This window comes from Saccopteryx bilineata, chromosome 1, assembly GCF_036850765.1.
Source record: "Saccopteryx bilineata isolate mSacBil1 chromosome 1, mSacBil1_pri_phased_curated, whole genome shotgun sequence".
Taxonomy (NCBI): domain Eukaryota; kingdom Metazoa; phylum Chordata; class Mammalia; order Chiroptera; family Emballonuridae; genus Saccopteryx; species Saccopteryx bilineata.
In genome coordinates, this window is record NC_089490.1 from 100626574 (window position 1) to 100650880 (window position 24307).

General features: G+C 42.5%; 3 protein-coding genes across 10 annotated transcripts in view; 2 read left to right on the forward strand and 1 right to left on the reverse strand.

Moving 5' to 3' along the window:
- IKBIP (IKBKB interacting protein) overlaps positions 1-11447 on the reverse strand; it is a 34206-nt gene extending 22759 nt beyond the window's left edge. The window contains exon 1 of one of the 2 annotated variants that reach the window (XM_066262208.1): positions 10974-11447. In XM_066262208.1, coding sequence (XP_066118305.1) covers positions 10974-11149 — 176 coding nt within the window. In that variant the 5' untranslated portion in view covers positions 11150-11447. The remainder of the gene's footprint in view (positions 1-10973) is intronic. The other variant, XM_066262199.1, reaches the window with a different exon arrangement.
- A 151-nt stretch (positions 11448-11598) lies between these two features.
- Positions 11599-24307, forward strand: part of APAF1 (apoptotic peptidase activating factor 1) — a 98601-nt gene continuing 85892 nt past the window's right edge. For 2 of the 7 annotated variants that reach the window (XM_066262221.1, XM_066262279.1), the window contains exons 1-4: positions 11599-11783; positions 15352-15530; positions 16451-16640; positions 17304-17501. In XM_066262221.1, coding sequence (XP_066118318.1) covers positions 15393-15530; positions 16451-16640; positions 17304-17501 — 526 coding nt within the window. In that variant the 5' untranslated portion in view covers positions 11599-11783; positions 15352-15392. Of the gene's footprint in view, positions 11827-12714; positions 12801-13854; positions 13935-15351; positions 15531-16450; positions 16641-17303; positions 17502-24307 lie in introns of all 7 variants that reach the window. The other 5 variants (XM_066262240.1, XM_066262251.1, XM_066262230.1 and 2 more) reach the window with 5 other exon arrangements.
- On the forward strand, positions 17563-18510 carry LOC136326404 (microsomal glutathione S-transferase 1). Its single transcript, XM_066262292.1, has one exon. The coding sequence runs from the start codon at positions 17710-17712 to the stop codon at positions 18175-18177; it is 468 nt and encodes a 155-aa protein (XP_066118389.1). The 5' UTR covers positions 17563-17709; the 3' UTR covers positions 18178-18510.

Sequence of the window (24307 nt, forward strand, 5' to 3'; positions counted from 1 at the left end):
ATCAATCAATACATTAAAAAATATTTTTTAAAACATTCAGAAAGCAATTTTATTATACATTACTCCACAATTACACCTGATGGATTTACTCTATAGATCAGTGTGTTTATTCAGAATAAAGTTATTATGATAAAAAAAGATGTTTTGTGAAGGTTGATCCACTACAATAATACATTGGACTTTAAATTTTATTAAATATTTTAAATGTAGTTTATTTCTGCATTTCTTTTCAATATTAAGCAAAAGCTCGAAGAAAACTGAGTTATGTTAGTGGAAATATCATCTCTCATAATAATCAGTAGGTTTTTTTCTTTTTTCTTTTTTCTTTTTTTTTTTTTTGCATTTTTCTGAAGCTGGAAACAGGGAGAAACAGTCAGACAGACTCCCGCATGCGCCCGACCGGGATCCACCCGGCACGCCCACCAGGGGGTAACGCTCTGCCCACCAGGGGGCGATGCTCTGCCCATCCTGGGCGTCACCATGTTGCAACCAGAGCCACTCTAGCGCCTGAGGCAGAGGCCAAGGAGCCATCCCCAGTGCCCAGGCCATCTTTGCTCCAATGGAGCCTTGGCTGCGGGAGGGGAAGAGAGAGACAGAGAGGAAGGCGTGGTGGAGGGGTGGAGAAGCAAATGGGCGCTCCTCCCGTGTGCCCTGGCCGGGAATGGAACCCGGGTCCTCCGCACGCTAGGCCGACGCTCTACCGCTGAGCCAACCGGCCAGGGCCTCAGTAGGTTTTTTTCATGGTTAAGTTCTCACCAAAATAAAAAAAATAAGATTCATCATTGTTACATATGAGTAACACATATAAGAAAAAACAAGCAGGAAGTTGACTTACTGCTAGTAATGAAAACAATGGTAAGTGGTTTGTTTGGTGTTGAGTTAATATACATTTCTTGTATTTTTCACTTAGACGGGCCAGACACTATTTTAAGTGCTTCCTTAAGGAAGAAGATGATATTCTGGAAGCCAAAAATATATGCTTAGAGAAGGTGGAGTCAATTCTGAACGACTAATTCTTAAACCAGGCATCCAGATTAGTGCCCGGGGTGCTGTTTCCTCTTTGCGGCAGAGGCATATTTTAACAGGAGCCTCTTTACACCCATCCTCCCTAGTTTATTTTTTTTACTTAAAAATTTAAAAAATGAAAAAAATTTTTTTAAATGTTTTTTTACTTACAAGAAGTAGAGTTTACTGGGAAATAGCTGAGGAATTGCAACTCAATGAGAGGCATAGAAGCTAGGGAAGAGTCTATCGAGGGCTTAGGGCCAGCTGTATTTTTGGGCAAGAAGCTCAAACATAGGGAAGTCCAGCCACAGACCCAGCAGTAAGTTCATGGCTTCGAGAATGGGGAAAAGTCTTGGCAGATGTTTACTGATTAAGATATACATCTTGGCCTGACCAGGCGGTGGCGCAGTGGATAGAGCGTCGGGCTGGGATGCAGAGGACTCAGGTTCAAGACCCCGAGGTCGCCAGCCGAGGTCGCCAGCTTGAGCGCGGGCTCATCTGGGTTGAGCAAAAGCCCACCAGCTTGAACCCAAGGTCGCTGGCTCCAGCAAGGGGTTACTCAGTCTGCTGAAGGCCCGCGGTCAAGGCACATATGAGAAAGCAATCAATGAACAACTAAGGTGTTGCAACGCACAATGAAAAACTAATGATTGATGCTTCTCATCTTTCTCCTTTCCTGTCTGTCTGTCCCTGTCTATCCCTCTGTCTGACTCACTCTCTGTCTCTGTAAAAAAAAATAAATAAATAAAAAAGAAAAATATACATCTTGGTCTCCTGTAAATCAGACATTTACAGTAAGTTTATCAATTCTTTTTATTTATTGATTTTAGAGAGACAGGGGAAGGAAAGAGAGAGAGAGAGCGAGAAACATTGATTTGTCGTTCATTTATTTATGAATTCATTGGTTGATTCTTGTATGTGCCCTGACTAGGGACTGAACCTGCAAACTTGGCATATTGGGACCACATGCTAACCAAGTGAGCTACCTGGCTAGGGCAGTCTGTTGTTACACTCCATTCTTCTGAGGGCACATGCATGACATTCTTTATTTCATGTCCTCTGGTTCCATTTTAGATTGAAGTTCTTTCACACGAGTTTGTGATATAATACCTACTTTTCTTCCTCTCCTTGACCTTTAATGTTCGAGTGAATGAGGTTCTTTTCTTTCCCCACCCTCTCCCTATTATTGAATCTTAGGGCTCCCAAAATCTATTAGCTTATGATTCCTTTCCTGAACTCCAGACTCCCATGTCCAACTCCTGTTAGTGGTGAAACAGCACCAGAACGTTACTGGAGATTGAACCTCAGCTCCGCAACTTCGGTATTTGAATTCTGGATAAGAAAGAATTCAGAGGCAAGACTCAAATACAGGTAAAAGTTTATTTAGTCACAGAAGTAGAAGTGAACCAGATGAGCAGTGTGGGCACAGAAACAAGTTACAGAGGTAAAAAGAAGGGCCTCTGGAATTTAGGAGAGAGAAAGCAAGGATACATGCCTGGGGGCAAGAGGGGAAAAGGTTGGGGGGTGCTTCTGCTTGTGGGGAAAAGTGCAGACTTGAGAGACAGAGTGAGAGAGAAAGAGAAAGCAAGCACTGACAATTTTCCCTGGTTTAGATGAGACAACTCGCATCTGTTAATGGCCACAGCTTGTAGTTTGAAGAAAAAAACTATAAATATTTATAGTTATGGAGCAAGGATTTCTGTTTCTAGGGCCTTGTTTCTTTTTGGATTAATATCAAAGGGAAGGCAGCATATTATACTGGTTAAGTGCGGAGCTGGGCAACTCTGGCTCTGCCATTTATTCGCCCTATGCATAACCACCTTGGGCAAGTTATTGAACTTATCTTTCCCACAGTTTTCTCATATGTAATGAGGGTATATACTACTACTTAGTTCATAAGGTCAGTGTACAGATTAAACAGGACCTTGTTTACAAAGCTCCTACAGTGCCTAGAGCATAACACCTCAACTGTTCTCTTTAAGTAGCCTTGCCTTATCTTTTGGACTGCGTTGTGCAGCTGCCTTTCCATCCTACTGACCAGTCTACAGTGATTGATAGAAGCCCCAGGCATGTTCCCCCTTAAAACCAGGGTTGGTTTTATAGCAAATGAAGGATGCAATGAATGGATGAGACCATTAATAGGAAGAGAATCATTTTCTTATCCTGTTTTATGGCTTCTTCTTATCATATGGCATTTTTCAACCTTTTCATCTCATGGCACACTAATTACTAAAATTCTGTAGCACATCAAAAAATATATTTTTTGCCTATCTGACAAAAAAAAGTATAATTTTGATTTATTCACAGCAGACAGCTATTGTGTTAGCTGTTATTTTTTTATCTGGCGATCTAAGGGAAAAGAGGGCAATGCCCCTTTTTGCATCTTTTAAAATTTTGGATATAGGAGAAAAGGGCACAGATTAACTGGCTACCATATTAGGGTTTACAGAAGGAATCTTTTTGACTGCAGAATCCATTACAGTCTACAGAGACCTCATGCAGAATCAGGGCCCGTAGTATTAAACTGTGCTTTTGCTTGGAGTGTTGCCTCTACATATCTCCTTTAGGAATCTTAGATGTGGCTGACAGCCAATTGACAACCAGTATATTATAGGAGTTTCTCTGGCTCTGTTTCAACTTCATGAGAAAGAGGCAAATAACCACAGGAAGCTGTTATTATGGGCCTTCAGCAAGAAAGGAAATTCTAGGGCCACTACAAGGGTCAGTACCCAATTAGCCCTGTTTCATACTACAGCTTCATATTCGGCATAATACTGAATGTTCAGAAAAACACTGACTATATTCTATTTTTAAAAAGTAGGATATTTAAAGAATAACTCTTTTAGATAAAACTCCATTAACAACAAAAAACTGAAAATGGTGTTAACCATAATTCATTGTATAACCACAGTATACAATGACTTTATAGATTCATTGTATAAATGAATTTATGTTAGATGATAGAAACTGAGTTATAGAATTGTTCAAAGAGCTTTGACTTCTTTTGTTTTTTATTTTTATATTTTTGTATTTTTCTGAAGTGAGAAGCGGGGAGGCAGAGAGACAGACACTTGTATGTGCCCGACTGGGATCCACCTGGCATGCCTACCAGGGGGCGTGCTTGGCCCATCCAGGCCGTTGCTCCACTGTAACCGGATCCATTCTAGCGCCTGAGGCAGAGGCCATGGAGCCATCCTCAGTGCCTGGGCCAACTTTGCTCCAATGGAGCCTTGGCTGTGGGAGGGGAAGAGAGAGATAGAAAGAAGAGGGGGAAGGGTGAAGAAGCAGATGGGTGCTTCTCCTGTGTGCCCTGGCCAAGAATCAAACCCAGGACTTCCATATGCTTTACCACTGAGCCAACTGGCCAGGGCCAAGAGCTTTGATTTCTTATAAATAATGATCACAAATGTGATTTTAAAACTTTTATAAAGGCAATTTAGAAACCTGTTGAAATTTCCAGGAGAAACATTTTTTACAATGAAACTTCTGGTTTTTAATTTATATAATTAAGCTTTTTAAAGTATTATTTATGTCTTGTTTAGTAACTTCACAACTTTTAAACTTTTTGAAGGTAGAATTTCTTCAATTCCTTTATCTGAAAAATTTCCCAAAGAGTTTATAATAAAATATTTAAAGTAACACTCAAAGCCAGATAGTTTTGGATTAGTGCTATCTCCAATGTCTTACTGCTAAACTGACATATCAGGACTTTATCTGTTACTCACTATCTTTGTTTACTTTCTAAAAGTCTGAAGACACTGAAATAGTGATGTCTTCAAATCTTCATTGAGCAGCCTAAGGGTTTATTTATTTATTTATTTATTTATTTACAGAGACAGAGAGTAAGTCAGAGAGAGGGATAGACAGGGACAGACAGGAACAGAGAGAGATGAGAAGCATCAATCATCAGTTTTTCATTGCACGTTCAACACCTTAGTTCATTGATTGCTTTCTCATATGCGCCTTGACCGCGGGCCTTCAGCAGACTGAGTAACCCCTTGCTGGACTCAGCGACCTTGGGTTCAAGCTAGTGGGCTTTTCCTCAAACAAGATGAGCCCGCACTCAAGCTGGCGACCTCGGGGTCTCGAACATGGGTCCTCTGCATCCCAGTCCAACGCTCTATCCACTGCGCCACCGCCTGGTCAGGCTCAGCTGCAGTTTATTTATTTATTTATTTATTTATTTATTTGAGCAGCCTAAGGGTTTAAACTTCCCCTCCCAATTTAATCTAAGTGTAAGAGGATGGATAAGCTGGGTTGATAAGCATATGTATGCAATGTTGTATTTTATCTGGATGTTCAGTATAACAAGCATTCGAAATTTGACAAACTGACCCTTAGATGCTGAAGTATATGTTCTAGAGGTACAAATCTCTAGTATTTTGAGATGCCAAATGTTTTTTATTTGGAAAATGCTTGCAAATGTCTTACCAGAATAATTTATTCCCAAATTTACCATAAATAAATATTTGCTATAAACAGTGACTGAAATAATTATACTTCAACCCATATAGCAAAAGATTTCACAAGAGCAATTAACAGTTGTTATAAAGTACTGTACCCCAGATTCTGAAAGGCACTGTACCTCACTTCATCAAGTCCACGTAGAGATACCCAATCCAGATAAATTTTGAAGAGTTTTATTGAAGGAGGAGATTTGTTAAATATGCCGGCCTCATATGGCTAACACGAGGCAATTGCAGACCCAAATCATGCATGCCGAGTATATCTCAAGGGCTGGTTATATACCCTTTGACCACATACAGGTTGGGGGGCATGACAGCATGACACGATCATTAACAAGATTATAACATTTGTCTAGGGATTTACAAGAAACGTTAACTTTCAAGGTAATACAGTCAAAGACATTCACAAATCCTTTTAGTATCTATCTCTCCTCCTTTGCCTAGAGCAGGGGTTGGGAACCTTTTTGGCTGAGAAAGCCGTGAACGCCACTTACTTTAAAATGTAATTCCGTGTGAGCCATACAACGACCCGTGTACGTTATGCATTATCCAATAAAAATTTGGTGTTGTCCCGGAGGACAGCTGTGATTGGCTTCAGCCACCTGCAACCATGAACATGAGTGGTAGGAAATAAATGGATTGTAATACAGTGTGTCCGTTAAGTCATGGTGCACTTTTGACCGGTCACAGGAAAGCAACAAAAAATTGATAGAAATGTGAAGTCTGCACCAAATAAAAGGAAAACCCTCCCAGTTTCTGCAGGATGATGTGGCAGCATGTGCACATGCGCAGATGATGATGTAACACCGTGTATACAGCGGAGCAGCCCACGGCCATGCCAGTTGAGATGTGGACAGTACAGAGGAAAGTTCAGTGTGTTCTGTGGCTCACTAAATTCCTATCCGTGACCAAAGTGCAACATGAATATGGTGCGTTTATAACGAAGCGCCACCACATAGGAATAACATTACTTGGTGGGATAAGCAGTTGAAAGAAACCGGTAGTTTGGTGGAGAAACCCCGTTCTGGTAGGCCATCAGTCAGTGACAAGTAACTATACGGGATAGCTACCTAAGGAGTCCTAAAAAATCTGTGTGTGAGCCCACATCGAACTGCACTGAATAGGTATGAAACTGGGAGAGTTTTCTTTTTATTTGGTGCAGATTTCATGTTTCTAACATCTTTTGTTGCTTTCCTGTGACTGGTCCAAAAGTGCACCATGATTTTATGGACATACTATTTTAATAATGTAAAGCCAGTATCTAAGGCCAGGGCAACTATCACAGCAGCCTTCTGGCCTATGCAGGTTCGCATTGGATTCGGACAGTCGGTAAAGAAACAGCGGAGCCAAAAACTGATGGGCCATAGTCTTTAATTCTAGCTTGCACCCGGCGGGCAAGTAAAAATACACACTGGGCTCCAAAACCCAGTCACATTCAGTGCTCTCAAAGCCACTGACTTATCCGAGTTTCCTAGAATCAAAGGTTTCTAGCTCACCAGACTTATTCACCTCTGTTCCCCATATCCCTCCTTCTCTAGCGTCAAACTGCACAAACTGGCATCTCACTCAGCACTCTGCCATCTTGGCTGCTTCTCCTGGCCTACTCCACGTGGCTTTTCTCTGCTCTCTGCTCTCTCATGCTAATCTCAGGAACCAAGAGCGCAAGCTCCCGCTCAGTCCCCATTTTATATTGTAGCTTCACAACCTCTAATCCAATATACAAAATAGGGAAGTCTCTAATACAAAGTTACTTCTCTGAGGCGTGATTGGATTGTACCACCCCACATCAAAAAGGGTGGGAAAGGCTTAATCCCAAAACCAAGCCCCAGGCTACAAGGATTCTCAACACACATTAATATCACCTGGGCGACGGCCTCCATCTTTAACAAAGTGAGCATAATACATTTTATCTGCCCAACAAATAATAATCATAAAATCTGTCCAGTTTTAGAAAAATTCTTTAATTGAGCAGTTTTATTTTGCAAAGGCACAGTTCAAATAAAAGTTTCCTACTTAATGTAACTTGTCTTTACTGTAGGCGCTGATAGTAAATTCCTGAGCTGAAGCATCTGCCTTCCAACAGTTTTCTCCTTTATAGATTTGTGGGTGTAAAAGGAGTTCTATGGAAAGTACTCTCACAGGGTGATCTGATCATAAATCTCTAACTGGGTAGGACATGAGGGGTAGCCACACCCTAGGCATATATAACTTTAGTAAAAGGTTTATCTATGTCTTAAGCAAGCCCTGTTTATTGTTTCTGTGCATCTAGGTTAGCACACCTTTGAAATAAGTGGTGCCACCCTCAAGAGAATTAAGGTTAACTGTCTTGCTCTCAAATTCCCACCTTGCTTTTTCTTACCTTCATGAAATCTTCCTTAAGTTCTCTCCTTAATTTCAAATGCCTAACAGGAACTGCAAAACTGTTTTTCTGTGGAGCGTTTTAGATCTTGCTTCCCAGAAACTTTCATCAATTTTGGCTTAAATAAACATTTTTTTTTTTTTTTTTGGTGCTCAGAGAGAGAGTGAGAGAGAGACAAAGGCAGAGACAGACAGACAGGAAGGGAGAGAATGAAAAGCATCAACTCAAACCTGTAGTTGCGGCACTTTAGTCATTGTTTTTGATATGTGTCTTGACTGGGTGGGGGTGGGAGGCTCCAGATAAACCAGTGACCCCTTGCTCAATCCAATGACCTTGGGCTCAAGCCAGTGACCCCACGCTCAAGCCTAATGAGCCTGTGCTCAAGCCAGCGACCTCAGGGTTTTAAACCTGGGACCTCAGTATCCTAGGTCCATATTCTATCTAAAGCACCACTACTGGTCTGGCAATAAACTATTAATAAAAATTCTCTACAGTTTTTGACATGTCTACACTTGATCTTAGCCCAAAGACCGAAAAGTGAATTTTGGACATTTCTTATGTCAACAGATTACTATTAGTGTTTTTACCCAGGATAGTTACTAAATGTTTGAAAAGGTGATAATTTTGTGATATACTTTAACTGACATGAATATGTATTGGTCAAATAAGTTTGTAAATATGATATATGTATTTGCTCGCTTATAGTTTGCATTGGGTGTGGGTGACAGGCTGTAAGCAGGCAGGGTCATTATAGCCTAAGGCTTAGTTTTAAGACTAAGCTTTTCCCCACACCCTTGACTGTTGCATGATAGGGGGTGGTGCACTCTTATGAGGAATCCCATTTATGCTTCAGATAAGTGACTTTCAGATAAGAGATTTCCCTGTTTGTATATTGGATTAAAGGTTTTGATTTCTACACTATAAAATGGGGCAGAGGAGCCCATGCAGGAGGAGAGCAGAGAAAGGCCACGTGGAGGAGAAGCAGCCAAGATGATGGAGTGCTGAAGGAGAAGTTAGTTAGTGCAGAGTTTGTGCAGAGAGAAGGAGATGGCGAACAGAGGTGAATAAGGCTGGTGAGCTAGGAAACTCGAGTAAGTCAGTGGCTTTAGGAGCCCTGAATGGAAAGGGCAGTGTTTTCCTACTGTGTGTATTTCTTGCCCGCCGGGTGCAAGCTAGGATTAAAGCTAATCCACCAGCTCTTGGCTCCGTTGTTTCATTACCATCTGTCCAAATCAAATGTGAATCTGCATTGGCCAGGCGACTGTGATGGTGGCCGTGGCTACTGGCTTTACAATATGCATCTTTGGATAATTAATGAAAATAAATTCAGTAACTATAACTAGCTGTATTAGGTTCCAGGGAAAAGCAACATATCTTTGAGCATACTAAGTTCTATTACTGAATAACTTCTCCAAAACAAAAAGGGTTTAACTTACCTAAAGAAGGTCATACATTTTAATACATTAGAGCCTAAGTTTATTTAAAACAGTAAATTCAGTACATTTAGTCTTTTAAGGTCAAAATAAAAACATTCCATAAACAAATATATTAGTTAAATAACTATTTTTTTTCCTAATCCAATCGTATTGTTCAGTATTTATTTATTTATTTTTTACAGAGACAGAGTGAGTCAGAGAGAGGGATAGACAGGGACAAACAGGAACGGAGAGAGATGAGAAGCATCAATCATTAGTTTTTCATTGTGCGTTGCAACACCTTAGCTGTTCATTGATTGTTTTCTCATATGTGCCTTGACCGTGGGCCTTCAGCAGACTGAGTAACCCCTTGCTGGAGCCAGCGACCTTGGGTTCAAGCTGGTGGGCTTTTGCTCAAACCAGATGAAGCCCACGCTCAAGCCGGCGACCTTGGGGTCTTGAACCTGGGTCCTCTGCATCCCAGTCCGCCACCACGCTCCATCCACTGCGCCACCGCCTGGTCAGGCCTAACTATGTTTTTTGAAGAGAACACTTAATAATCAACATTTCACATTATTATAACAAATCTTTTTATTAAGTTCAATTCAGGATGAGTCACTAAAGTATAATTCAAAATTGACTAGCATAAAAATGTTCTAGACTAGAGGATGTCCAGGGCCCCTTCTAGAATTCGATCACTTTTGAAGATGAATACTATCTTCTAAATACTTCAAAAATCAGTGAAAAATGGAGGGAAAGTCTAATTTTTTTTTTTTGTATTTTTCCGAAGCTAGAAACCGGGAGGCAGTCAGACAGACTCCCGCATGCGCCCAACCGGGATCCACCCGGCATGCCCACCAGGGGGCGACGCTCTGCCCATCTGGGGCGTTGCTCTGCTGCAACCAGAGCCATTCTAGCACCTGAGGCAGAGGTTATGGAGCCATCCTCAGCGCCGGGGCCAACCTTGCTCTAATGGAGCCTTGGCTGCAGGAGGGGAAGAGACAGAGAGGAAGGAGAGGGGGAGGGGTGGAGAAGCAGATGGGCGCTTCTCCTGTGTGCCTTGGCCGGGAATCGAACCCCGGACTCCTGCATGCCAGGCCGACGCTCTACCACTGAGCCAACCGGCCAGGGCCCGTAAAGTATAATAAAGCGTCAGTCTTGTCCCAAGTGTTATACTTTTGTAGCTTTCTAGTACCGAAACTCAATCTGTAGTTTAGGATTAGACTAAATTCATAATGCATTCACATGGATACGAGAAATCCTCCAAACTTTGATATAATTATTAACGTCTGTTGCTTCGAGCTCATAATGAATTCTTTTAAGTTTGCATAAGTTGCCATTAGGCATTTATGGGGTTTGGCAAAATGTCCCGGACAAATGCTCAGCGGACTGGAAGAAACGGGTTATATAAACACGGGAAAGCTTCTGACGTGTAGTAGACAAAGTTTGGCCGAATCCGTATCTCTTAAGAAATGGCTGCCTCTTTCCAAACCTGAGCCTCAACTCTAGTTACTAGTACACAGTTAAAATGAGTTACAAGAAAAGGGGGAAAGAAAAAAAAAGATCTGGGCTACCCTCCTTGGTGGACGAGAGAGAACAGAAGCCCAAGTCTGGGGGCTTGGAGATTAGAGGATGTGGAGCCGGGTGGGGCCGGAGAGGGACGCCGTCAAGAGCGGGGCGACCTCGGGAGGCCGGACACGGGGCCCGGGCGGCCTCGCGTCCACTTACCAGGCGAGGCCCAGGCATATGCCTAGCAACAGCAGGCTCGCGCCGGTCCGGGGGTCCGCCCAGCCCCCGCCTCCACCGTCCCGGGCCTCAGGGCTCTTCCCGCCCTCGCTCCGCTTCCCGGGGTCCGCGGGGGCTCCCTTGGGCCCCGACTTCTTCCGGCTCTTCACCTCGGACATGTCTGGAGGTCCCGAGGACAGCAAACCCGGGGCGGCCCCTACACCCTGCGGGACGGGACGTGGCCGCCTCAGCCTCGGCGGTGACCGCGCCCCCGCCCAGACTTAGCACCGCCCAGAACTCAGCCCCCTCCCTCCCTCGACCATCCTCGCTGCTTCGCGGTGCCTTCCAGTCTCCTAGTTCCTCCAGTGAGATAGGGGCGACCCGCCACCCCCTCCCGTAGCATCAGGATTGCAACCCCAGGAAACCCTAAGGCTCGGGCGCTGGCAGGCCGCGCGGCTGCCGGAGGCGGGGCGGGGCAGCGCGCGCCACGTCCAGCGCTGCCGCGCTTCGGTCCTCCCCTCCCGGGAACGCGGCGCGCCCCCGTGTCTTAGCCACGCCCCCACTTTGCGGTGGGGCTCAGGGAGCTTCCTTATGCGCGCGCGGGCACAAGTCAAAACGGGAGCGCGCGCGGCGGCCGCAGCTCTTAGCGGGGCTCCGGGTGTGTTTATTTGCATGCGCGGGCGCGGGCGCGTGCCGTCCGGCTGGGCGGGCTCCGCGGAATTTGACTGCTCCACGGTCCTAAAGCAAAGAGTCGGCAGCATCGAGTGGACGCGGATGCTGTATTCCCGGGCAGAAGGGCTGAGGGCGCCGAAGGTGAGGGGCAGTCTGGGCCGACAGTTCCCTGCGAGGACTTGAGGTAGCCACGGCAGCATCAGGGTGGCGCTGGGTCCTCGGGGGTGCAGCTGCCGCCGGAGGGAAGGAGCGGCAGACAGTCCGAGTGGCCCTCTTTTCTTTGTGTCTGGGGTGGGGTCCACCGAGGGGGCGGCCCTCGGCCAGGCCTCACGTCGGCCTGGGGAACTGTGTTGTCCGCCCGCGGAGGTGACGTCTGTCTCCGCGGGTCGGAGGTCTGGGGGGTGGGCGGGTCGGGTGTTCAGGCGCCCCGGGCTGCGGACGCCCAGGTGAGGCACCTGCGAGACCTGGACTTGCCCCGGGCTGCGTCCCGGGTCCTGCATCCCCTTTCGGAAGGCCTCGTTACCTCTCCCAAATTTGATTTCCGAGTCTGTCCCAGCTTCCCAGTGAGATCTTGGTGCGGAGGTTTAGGTAAGTTTGCGCCTCGCTTTTCTCCCTGAGCCGGGCTCTTTGGAGGCTCAGTACCGATTTCAGGGACTCGGAATTCTGGGACAAGGTACCTGCTCTACCGGGAAGAGAAACTAAAGAGGAAGTAGTTTTAACGGAGTGCCCATCTTTCTATTTTAGATCTAGGAAGACTTTCGACATTTCCTTTTGATGTGGTTACCAGAAAAGATGGGACACGGAGCATTTATTCAGTATATTTTAAGTTTGTGCACTCTAAAATTTACACATTTCTAATAGGCCTAGGTAAAATTGGAAATTAGTTTCAGATTGTGAGAGTGTCTTTACTAGGATATTGGGTACAGCTTTAAAATGTCTTTTTGTTTGTCAAATCGAGTATAATTATTAGAAATTAAGGGATATTTTATGTTTAAATTGAGGTAATAAAAAACGTTCTTAACATTTTAAAAAATGATAGTGTGTTTCTAATGATAACTTTTCCTTTTATCAGTTTCATGCCAGGCCTGGGCATTTTGTGAACTTGACAAGCACAAGCAAATGCTCTACTTCCCTGTGTTCACCAGGGCCACTTTGAAAGTATGATATATAGTTATTGTTGAAGCTTCATAATTACTGTTCCTCTTCTGTGCATTTTAAATTACTTGTGTTTATCTCTATTTTTGCATTTAGACAACCCCTTCTAATTACCTATTTTTCTTTTTCACTAGATTGTAAATTCCAACAGGCATATGATTTAATCTTCTCTGTAGACTCAGAGCCTGGCAGGCACGTAGGAGAGGCTCAAATGTTTATTTGAATGAATAAGTTAATAAACATATTTAGACACTCACTGTGATACATTGGACAGAGTTTTGTTAATGTTTTAAAAACTTGAAAATATTCTGATCTGGGTTTTATACCCATGGAAAAACTTGCCTTACATTTGAAACAAAGTCTGTAGGAACTTTGAGTATTATACTGTAAAGAATATGGTTCTTTCTTTATGGTCTCTTAATCCAAGAAATGACATCAGAGGCTATTTCCTGTTGCTTTGTCATACTTAGCAGCTCAGCTGGAACATTAATGGAGTGAGCATATGAGAAATGTGTTTACCACTGAAGATGTAAAGCTAAAACACAACTTATTGTAAAAGTGATAATGTGTATTGAAAAAAATTAAGACAATATAGAACAGTACAAAAGTGACTGGTGGGAAGAGGAACCTCAAGTCTTGCTACTTAGAAGTAACCCAAACATTTTGTTGAACAAACTTCTGAACATCTCCCTATATATTTACATGATGCCAACACATATTTTATGCTGTATATGAGATCATATATCTAATTTTTTAAATTAGCGATGTGTTGTCAGTACCTTTCCATGTTAGTACTGGAGATGTTTCATTTTGAATGGGTTTATATAGTGGTGGGATTCAGCTGGTTCGCACTGGTTCAGGAGACCCGATACATAATTGTTGAGTTCTGCGAACTGGTTGTTAAAATGGCACTTGTAATCAGGATTCTCTCTGAGATAGGCGCCTGGGCAGCTGCCCGAGGTGGAAATCACAAATTTACATTCCTTACTCTTTTTTAGCGTTCCTCTGCGCAACAGTGTGTTCTAAGCACCCATAATAATGTTCGTTCCGTCCACAGGTGAAAACAATTGCAAGAGGACGCCAACCAAGAAGCAATATGGAAATATCTTAAATAATAGTTTTATTGTTTTTTGTCAGGTATTATTTAATTTTTTTCATTAATGTTTTAAAATTCTTACAGTCTAGTGTTGTATACTTTTATTGTTCTTAAGTATTAAATGCATGAAATATTAAACTACCTTTCAGTATATTGTTTTTTTATACTTAAAACAGTCATTAGGACAGAGAACCGGTTGTTAAATTATTTGAACCCCACCACTGGGTGTATAATATTCCATCTTATATACATACTCTTATTTTTTAAATCCAAACATGGAATGGTGGGCATTTTGGTTGTTTTCATCTTTTTCACCTAAGCACACTCTCTGTTAATTCTTTTTATTTTATTTTATTTTATTTTTTGTATTTTTCTGAAGCTGGAAACGGGGAGGCAGTCAGACAGACTCCCGCATGCGCCTGACCGGGATCCACCCGGCATGCCCACCAGGGGGCGATGCTCTGCCCATCTGGGGCGTTGTTCTGCTGCAACCAGAGCCACTCTAGTGCCTGAGGCAGAGGCCACAGAGCCATCCTCAGCGCCCAGGCCAACCTTGCTCCAATGGAGCCCCGGCTGCGGGAGGGAAAGAGAGAGACAGGGAGGAAGGAGAAGGGGAGGGGTGGAGAAGCAGATGGGTGCCTCTCCTGTGTGCCTGGCTGGGAATCGAATCTGGGACTCCTGCATGCTCGGCCGACGCTCTACCACTGAGCCAACCAGCCAGGGCCTGTTAATTCTTTCTGTGAATATTTTTGCATACACATGTGAATGTCTCCTTGGGGTAAATTCTTAGGCATTTCTAAGTTAAAGAGAATGCTTATTTTAAACACTTTCATGTCCTTTGTTGCCTTCCAGAAAAGTTGCATCCATTTTGTACTCACCTCAAGTAATGCATAAGAATACCCATTTTCTCACACCTTTGAAAGCGCTGGGTTTTGTTCATTTAAAAATAATCTTTATGAAAAAGAAAATGTTTTTTTTCTTTTACATTTTTAAAAATTCTTTTTCCAAATAAGAGGAGGGGAGATACAGAGACAAACTCCTGCATGCACCCCAACAGGGATATACCTGGCAAGCCTTGTCTGGGGCTGATGCTCTGCCCACCTGGGGCCAAGCTCATGGACTGAGTTATTTTTAGCATGTGAGGCTGAGACTCCACAGAGCCATTCTCAGTGCTCAGGGCCAGTGAGCTCAAGCCAATAGAGCCATGGCTGCAGGAGGTGAAGAGAGAGAGATAGAGAGAAGGGGGAGTGGAAGGGTGGAGAAGTAGATGGTCGCTTCTCCTGTGACCAGGAATCGAACCCAGGACATCCACATGCCAGGCTGATGCTCTCCCACTGAGCCAGTCGTCCAGGACCTCCTTTCCTCCTTTTACATTTCTTGATTACCACTGAGGTTTTACATCTTCATATCTTTCATGTCTTTATTGGCCTGACATATATTTTGATGTTTGCATTGTAGCTCATGGTTAACAGCTCAGAGAGAGAAAAATTTGAGGGAAGATGGATGCAAAAGCTCGAAATTATTTGCTTCAACACAGAGAAGCCCTGGAAAAGGACATCAAAACATCCTACATAATGGATCATATGATTGGTGATGGAGTTTTAACAGTATCAGAGGAGGAGGAAGTAAAAAATGAGGTAAAACCCTCTGAGCAGCCTGTGCTTTCTTTAATTTGTTTTTAATTGATTGATTTTAGAAAGAGAGGAAAGGAGAGACAGAGAAAGAGAGAAACATTGATTTATTGTCCCACTTATTTATGCATTCATTGGTTATTTTTTTTAATAATCATGCAGTTTTCATTTTTTATATATATATTTTTAATTTTTTTACAGGGACAGAGAGAGTCAGAGAGAGGGATAGATAGGGACAGACAGACAGGAACGGAGAGAGATGAGAAGCATCAATCATCAGTTTTTTGTTGTGACACCTTAGTTGTTCATTGATTGGTTTCTCATATGTGCCTTGACCACGGGCCTTCAGCAGACTGAGTAACCATGGGTCCAAGCTGGTGAGCTTTTTTTTTTTTTTTAATTTTATTTATTCATTTTTATTATTAGAGAGAGAGGTGAGAGAGAGAGAGAGAGGAAAGAGATGGAACAGAGGAGGAGCAGGAAGCATCAACTCCCATATGTGCCTTGACCAGGCAAGCCTGAGGTTTCGAACCGGTGACCTCAGGGTTCCAGGTCAACGCTTTATCCATTGCGCCACCACAGGTCAGGCAAGCTGGTGAGCTTTTTGCTGAAGCCAGATGAGCCCACGCTCAAGCTGGTGACCTCAGGCCTCGAACCTGGGTCCTCAGCATCTCAGTTTGACTCTCTATCCACTGCGCCATCGCCTGGTCAGGCTCATTGGTTATTTCTGTATGTGCCCTGACCAGGGATCAAACCCATGACCTTGGCATATCGAGATGATGCTGTAACCAACTGAGCTACTTGACCAGGAGTCTATGTTTCCTATAAAATTTTTAGAATTTATTTTAGAACTTGTACTGGTTTCCACTAATTTGTTGCAAGCATATTATTTGCAGTATACTAAACTACTACTTTTCTTTTTTTAGTCCACTCAACAGCGTCGAGCAGCTATGCTAATTAAAATGATACTTAAAAAAAATAATTATTCCTACATATCATTCTACAATGCTTTACTACATGAAGGGTATAAAGATCTTGCTGCTCTTCTCCAGGGTGGCCTTCCTGTCATCTCTTCTTCCAATGGCAAAGATTCAGTTGGCGGAATAACTTCGTACGGTTTGTATACATAATACCTTCTATCACGTTGCTATGAAATTTGGTACATAGCTGTAGTTTGGTCTTATTGTAGATAGAATCTGCTGAAGAGACTGATTGGTTACTGAAAAGTGCATATGAAGAAATGTTTTCCAATCTAAACAGTTTTATTTGTATCTATATTAACTCATATTTTCTTGTTGCTCAGCGAGCTATCTGCTGCTGAGGTAATAATAGATATACCCTAATTTTTAGAAACAATAAAACAATTTATAGGCCTTTATTCAAGTTTTTCTCCAGTTCTGTGTTTATCAAGTTTATGCATTGGGAAAAATAAGAATCTTTATAAATCTTAGTTCTTGAAGGGATTATGTATTCTTTCCTTTACACTTTCCTTCCTGTTGTTAATATGAGAGAGATTGGAAAGCCAGAGAGAAATAGAGTAAGGGCTGATACTGATGGATATTTCTATTGTCTGTAGCCATCTTGAAAGGTACGTGTTCACTTTTGTTCCAGGTTTTCTGAGAAATCAGGAAGTTCAAGTTAATAAGCTAGCCACATTTTCTTCTTTTGGAAATTCTGAAGCTAAGGCCTCAGCCTTACCGTATACTCTTTGGTTATTATGATATTATTTGAGTAACATTTTCAGAGTTCTGTTCATGCTTGTTTTGCTTTGGATTTCAGTAAGAACAGTCCTGTGTGAAGGAGGAGTACCGCAAAGGCCGGTGGTTTTTGTGACTAGGAAGAAGCTGGTGAATGCAATTCAGCAGAGGCTCTATAGACTGAATGGCGAACCGGGATGGGTCACTATACATGGAATGGCAGGTTGTGGGAAGTCTGTATTAGCTGCAGAAGCTGTTCGAGATCATTGCCTCTTAGAAGGTAAGTTTTGATTACCATGTATTGTTGGCTGGTGAAGGAGATACTCTTTAGGCATTGTATTAGTTCTCTGTTGCGGCTGTAACAAATTTCCAAAAATTTGGTGGCTTAAAATAACACAGATTTGAGGTCAGCCACCCGCTTGCTGTGACAGCTTCCCTGCCTCACTGCTGCTGCCATCCATGCACGATTCCAGATCAACATTGAAAAAATGGTTGACCTTACCCAGCTAATGGAAAATGAAGTATTCATGGCCTTTGCCTCCTATACAACGATTGTTCTTTCAAAAATGATGTTTATGAGTCCTGCAACTGCATTCTATAGAATGACAAGAAAGGTTTTTGCCAACCCAGAAGACTGTGCAAGCTTTGGCAAAGGAGAAAATGCCAAGAAATATCTTCGGGTAGATGACAGAGTAGAACGCGTGCGAAGGGCCCACCTGAATGATATTGAAAATATTGTGCCATTTCTTGGTATTGGCCTTCTGTATTCCTTAAGTGGTCCAGATCTCTCTACGGCTCTCCTGCACTTCAGACTCTTTGTTGGAGCACGGATCTACCACACAATTGCTTATTTGTTACCCCTTCCCCAGCCAAATCGTGCTTTGGCTTTTTTTGTTGGATATGGAGTTACTCTTTCAATGGCATACAGGTTGCTGAAGAGTAGATTGTACCTATAAGGAGAATCATACAACTCATAATCCAATTATTTTAATTTTTAAGATTTTAAGTGAGAAATTAAGATGGGAAAAACCTAGTGTAACTATTAACATCACCAGTATCCTTTATTCTTGTGTTATGATTGCGCTAGAAATTGAATGTAATTCTTAAATCTTTCGTCTTGTTATTAAAGTCCTTATTTGTAAATTTTGATTATAATTTGTAACATTCATTCACCATTCTATACTTTAAATATAAAAGGAGTGAGTGCACGTGTGAGAAGAAATCTGTCTTTTATTATTGCTGAAATAAGCATATGAAATAAAGAATTTAAAGAATAAAAAAAAAAATAACACAGATTTATTATCTTATAGTTCTGGAGGCCACAAGTCCAAAATAAATCTTTTTTTTTTTTTTTTCTGAAGCTGGAAACCGGGAGAGACAGACAGACTCCCGCATGTGCCCAACCGGGATCCACCTGGCACGCCCACCAGGGGGAGACGCTCTGCCCACCAGGGGGCGATGCTCTGCCCCTCCGGGGCGTCGCTCTGCCGTGACCAGAGCCATTTTAGCACCTGGGGCAGAGGCCAAGGAGCCATCCCTAGCGTCCGGGCCATCTTTGCTCCAGTGGAGCCTCGGCTGCGGGAGGGGAAGAGAGAGACAGAGAGGAAGGAGAGGGGGAGGGGTGGAGCAGCAGATGGGCGCTTCTCCTATGTGCCCTGGCTGGGAATTGAACCTGGGACCTCCGCATGCCAGGCTGACGCTCTACCACTGAGCCAACCGGCCAGGGCCCAAAATAAATCTTACTGGACTAAAATCAAGGTGTTAGCAGGACTGAGTTCCTGCGGGAGACTTTAGGGAGAGTTCTTTTCCTTATGTTTTCCAGCTTCTAGAAGTGGCTTGCATTCCTTGACTCATGGTTTCTTTCTCGGTTTTCAAATCTTTCTCTTGCTCTCTGACCTTTGCTTCTGTCATTACATCTCCTCTGACTTTGACCTTCTTGCTTCCCTCTTATGAGGGGCCTTGTGATTACAGTCTCACAAGGATAATCTGGGATAGTCTCATCTCAGAATCCGTAATTGCGCCTGTGAAGTCTCATTTGCTGTGGAATTGGATATGGACATCTTTAAGTGGCCATTATTCTATCTTCCATAGGCATGATTAAATTTGAAATTTATTTTCAACCTAGCCTGTCACAATGAGACTTGGCTAGCCAGGCCAATAAATTCATATATTACCAGATGGTACGTACTTATTATCATTGGAATGAGGCTAGTTCCCTTATATCTTAACAATGGAAGGAACCGTAGAGTTGAAAGAATCTTGAAAGGTTATATCTCTGCCTTTAAGGCAGTACTAGACTTAAACCCGTCAGCTGAGTGTCTTTTGGCATAGAGTTCTGTGGGGAAGGAGCTTCTTAGAAACTCAGTTCCATTAATGACTGTCCCTGTGTGTGATTCTCCCATGAATTGACATGCTGTATTAAACTATTCCATTTCTGTAATTTTATTAATTGTTTATCTTTAAGAATAAAAATCTCTAGTAACTTGTCTATCTTATGGTAAGCCCCAAGAAAAGTAAAAATTGGGAGTTGACTATAGCATCTGATAGGTTTGTGGGTGGGTTTTATAGATTTATTCGATATCTGGTGATTGACTCCTTGCTTCAGGTATTCACGAATTTGGTAATATCTGAGAGTCTGCTGTGGTGCTTGGCACTGCTTTGGGCACTGGGGATCCAAAAAGAAGGTGCGGTCTGTGCATCTAAGGAATTTACTCGCGTCCTAGTAGGGGAGGCAGACACGTAAACAAATTATGATATCTGTGGCTAATTGAAGAGTAGAAACAAGTATAAAGTTAGAACGAAGGAAGGAGGAGTTATTTTTCTAGGGAAAGAGGATGGACAAGACAGGCTTCCTGAATGACATGACATTTTAGCAGAATTTGAAGGAAGAAGAAAAGTTTGCCTGACTGGGTAGGGAGGGGAGAGTACAGAAGGGGACAAGGGTATTGGGTAGTTATTGGAATGGGGAAGGGCATACTGTACAGAAGAGGGTTTAGGACATCTGACAGGTATACTCCTGACCTTAATGAGTCTCATAGGTTCTCAGGTATTTGTTAGGAATAGTTACATAGCTCCCCAGTCTTTTGTTGCCTCTGTTAGTGCATTCTAAGGACAAGACAGTTCTTGATTCTAGTCGTTAATAACTTTTTAGTTTGTAATACATAACTAAAACCTTTTATGATGAGGTGGCAGATGAATGGAATAAATGTTAAACCTCTGCTCTATTTGGGAAGGTAGAGGGTAGTGCACATCTGTTGTACACACATGGCTTTATTTGTATTGTACTTCAAGCCTTTGTCAGCAGTATTGGTCTTACTCTTGTTGAAAGTCTCCCAACTGCTCAGCCCTGGCCGGTTGGCTCAGTGGCAGAGCGTCAGCCTGGCGTGCGGAAGTCCCAGGTTCGATTCCCGGCCAGGGCACACAGGAGAAGCGCCCATCTGCTTCTCCACCCCCTCCCCCTCTCCTTCCTCTCTGTCTCTCTCTTCCCCTCCCGCAGCCGAGGCTCCATTGGAGCAAAGATGGCCCGGGCGCTGGGGATGGCTCTATGGCCTCTGCCTCAGGCGCTAGAGTGGCTCTGGTCGCAACAGAGCGACGCCCCTGATGGGCAGAGCATCGCCCCCTGGTGGGCATGCCGGGTGGATCCCGGTCGGGCGCATGCGGGAGTCTGTCTGACTGCCTCCCCATTTCCAGCTTCAGAAAAAAATACAAAAAAAGAAAAAGAAAGTCTCCCAACTGCTAAAGCCTAGGTTTTACCCTTTGTCATTATAGAGAAGTTTCCTGGGACTCGACTCTATGCAAATCTCAGGGCCAAGGATTGATTTTAAAAAAAATTTATTTATTTATTTTTTATTTTTATTTATTTTTATTTTTTATTTATTCATTTTAGAGAGGAGAGGGAGAGAGAGAGAGAGAGAGAGAGGAGAGACAGAGAGAGAGAAGGGGGGAGGAGCTAGAAGCATCAACTCCCATATGTGCCTTGACCAGGCAAGCCCAGGGTTTCGAACCGGCGACCTCAGCATTTCCAGGTCGATGCTTTATCCACTGCGCCATCACAGGTCAGGCCCAAGGATTGATTTTTATTTACTTATTTATATATATATATATTTTACCTCTATTGCAAAATTGATCACCAAGGATATTTCAGGATGAAGTCAGTTTAAGTTCTTTTAGTGTGAAGAAATGAGTTTTTCTTTCAATATTATGATGAATTTCCTTTAAAATATATATTTATAATGTACTAATTTATAGGGTTAAAAGTGTGCCCCTGAACTCAGTTTAAATTGATTATTGGGTGAACTATCAACTTTAGTAGTTAATTGACCAATGACTTACGGAATTATTTGCCCAGGAATGATGGTATATAAAATGTACTCTTGGAATAGATTTTAACTATTTTGTTTTGAGAAAATGTCAGAGATAATAGCAATTTTCTGGTGCAAAGTGAGCTTAATTCACATCCCTCATTTGCTTTTGTGAGAGCGCAAGTGCAGAGGGTTGAGTTAGCGTAATTATAATTTTAGTTTACAGCCTTTATCGTATTAGGTCTGTATAAGACTTAGCTTCTTGCTGTATTTCCTTTTAAAAATTTCTCATTCTCATTTTTCTTTCCCTCCTCTAAGAAAAAATACACTTCTTCTATGAGCCTCCTCTATGTAAATACATTACTTTATTTCTGACACCACAAGTGTGAGTTTTCTACAATTCTTCAACACCAGCTGGGTGTCCTCTGGTTTAAACTCAATTCTGACACTATCTATCCGGAGTCAGCATCAGATCTCTCTGGTTAAGGGTTCAGTCCTACAAGACGCCCCTCACCCCCTGCCTTTAGATGCCAGTTGCAATTCCAGATTGTTACCTGCACTTCTGAACAGAGGTTCCTTCCTCATGGGTTTGATTAATTTGCTAGAGCAGCTGACAGAACTCATTTTAATGACTGGATCACTGTTTTACTATAAAGGACATAACTTAGGAATAGCCAGATGGAAGAGATGCGTTATAACAAAATGTGTGGGAAGCAGGTAGAGCCTGTGTGCCCTCTCTGGATCTGCTTCTCTCCCCACACCTCCTTGTGCCTACCTATCCAGAAGCTTTCTGAACTCGTCCCTTCGGGGTTTCTATGGAGGCTTCGTTACATAGGGATGATTGATTAAAACATTGGCCCTTGAGGATTGAACTCATTCTCTAGCCTTTCTCCCCCCGAGTTTTAAAAGAATGGAAGCTTTCTCTAGAGGCCGTCTACTGATTTCCTTGATGCTATTAGATGATTAATTGCTACCAGGGTAAACCTCATGTGAAAGTAGGACGAAGTTTATTTTTTCTGAATAAAGGCAATTTTTCTCTTGATTTCGTTTCTCTGAATGAATTATAGAAATCATCCAAGGCTAAATTGCTCCCTCTTGTGCCCATAGTCAAGATGTTTAGATTCTTTCTGAAATGTGGAATATATGCTTCAGTATTTAATTATCATTGTGTGATGTTAGGAGTTTTTCAGATTTATAGGTCATTTAGTCTGTATTTTTAAAGCTAGTTGTGTTTATTTTTTCTTGCATATGTTTATAATGCCCTCATTTATTAGTTTTAAATTCAGGAGAGAAAGACCTTGGATGTAGGTAATAGGTACTTAATTTTGAATCTAAAGAATTTACTAGCTAGCTATATCAGAATACTTTCTTTGCCTTGTCTTCAATCCTGGGATGATTTTTAAAAATTTTAAATAGAAAGTATAAATTAAAATAAAAAGGAACCTTAGGAGCAACAGGTATTTTACAACTCTGTTTTAAATATTATAGTAGTAATATTTTCATTTAAAAAGAAGAAAAAATTATTTTCACTTGCCCTTCTCCCTTTCTCCTAATTGCTTCACCACAGATAATCATGGTTAAGAGTTTAAAGTGAATTGTTCCAAACTTTTTCTATGCATTTACAAACATGTACACCAGCAGAACGCAGCTACAACACTAAGTGAAACCAGAAAATGAAACCGAAATCAGGAATTTACTACTTTGAAACTGTTGACTTGCACTGATGGAAGCCTAAGAGAACATCAGGAAGCTTTTAGGATTAAGCGTAAGACTGGCACTGATAATCAAACTGTGCTTCACAGAGCTGTCTTTACCTCACTTATCACAGAGTTCTCTATCTCCTGGTCATTTGTTAGCTTTTAGATTCTTGTGCAGTTACTACTCAGTACATTACCAAATTCTGATCTAGGTCTCCTCCTCTCATCCTCAAGACTTTCTGCCATATCCTGTAGACTTCCTCCTTTCTGATCAGGAAACTCCTCTCTGTCAACAACTCTTTCTAGAAAGTTAATGACAGTGACCTTTCTGCCACACCCTTTAGACCTCTTCCTCTCTGATTAGGAAACTCCTTTATGTCAACAACTCCTTCTGGAATGTTTGTTTGTTTGTTTGTTTATTTTGAGAAAGAAAAAGAGATGAGAAGCATCAACTCTTAGTTGTGTCACTTTAGTTATTCCTATATACCTTGACCAGGGGGCTCAAGCTGAGCCAGTGACCCCTTGCTCAAGCCAGTTTCCTTGAGCTTCAAGCCAGCGACTTTTGGGCTTGAACCAGCGACCCCAGGATCAAGCTGATGAGCCCATGCTCAAGCTGGCGACCTCAGAGTTTTGAACCTGGACCTCGGCATCCTAGGCCAATGCTCTATTCATTGTGCCTCTGCCAGTCAGGCTAGACTGTTTACCTTTTTGCCTTATCTGAAACTGGGCAGTTCCCTGGGGGTACCACCTTCTCCATAGCCTTCATCACTGGTGTGACAACTCTTTTTTCTTTATATCCCACATACTTCACCACCAGGAAGTGGGTAGATATTATTGTTCTCTGTTGCCTCATTCAGACTTTTAATACCCTTCTCCAGCTAAATTAATTGTCCTTTGAGGTTCATTTCTCTAATTGTTCCCAGTTATGTTATTGCCCTCTTAGTCGTTGATGATTGGTGTTCTTAATTATAAACTTAAGCTCTTTTCATCTGTCACTCGTAGTGATTTTGATATCTGTGGATGAATCATCCAAAGTGTTAGGCTCTCACTTCTTTGACTTCTTTATCTTCAGTGACATTTTCTTCACT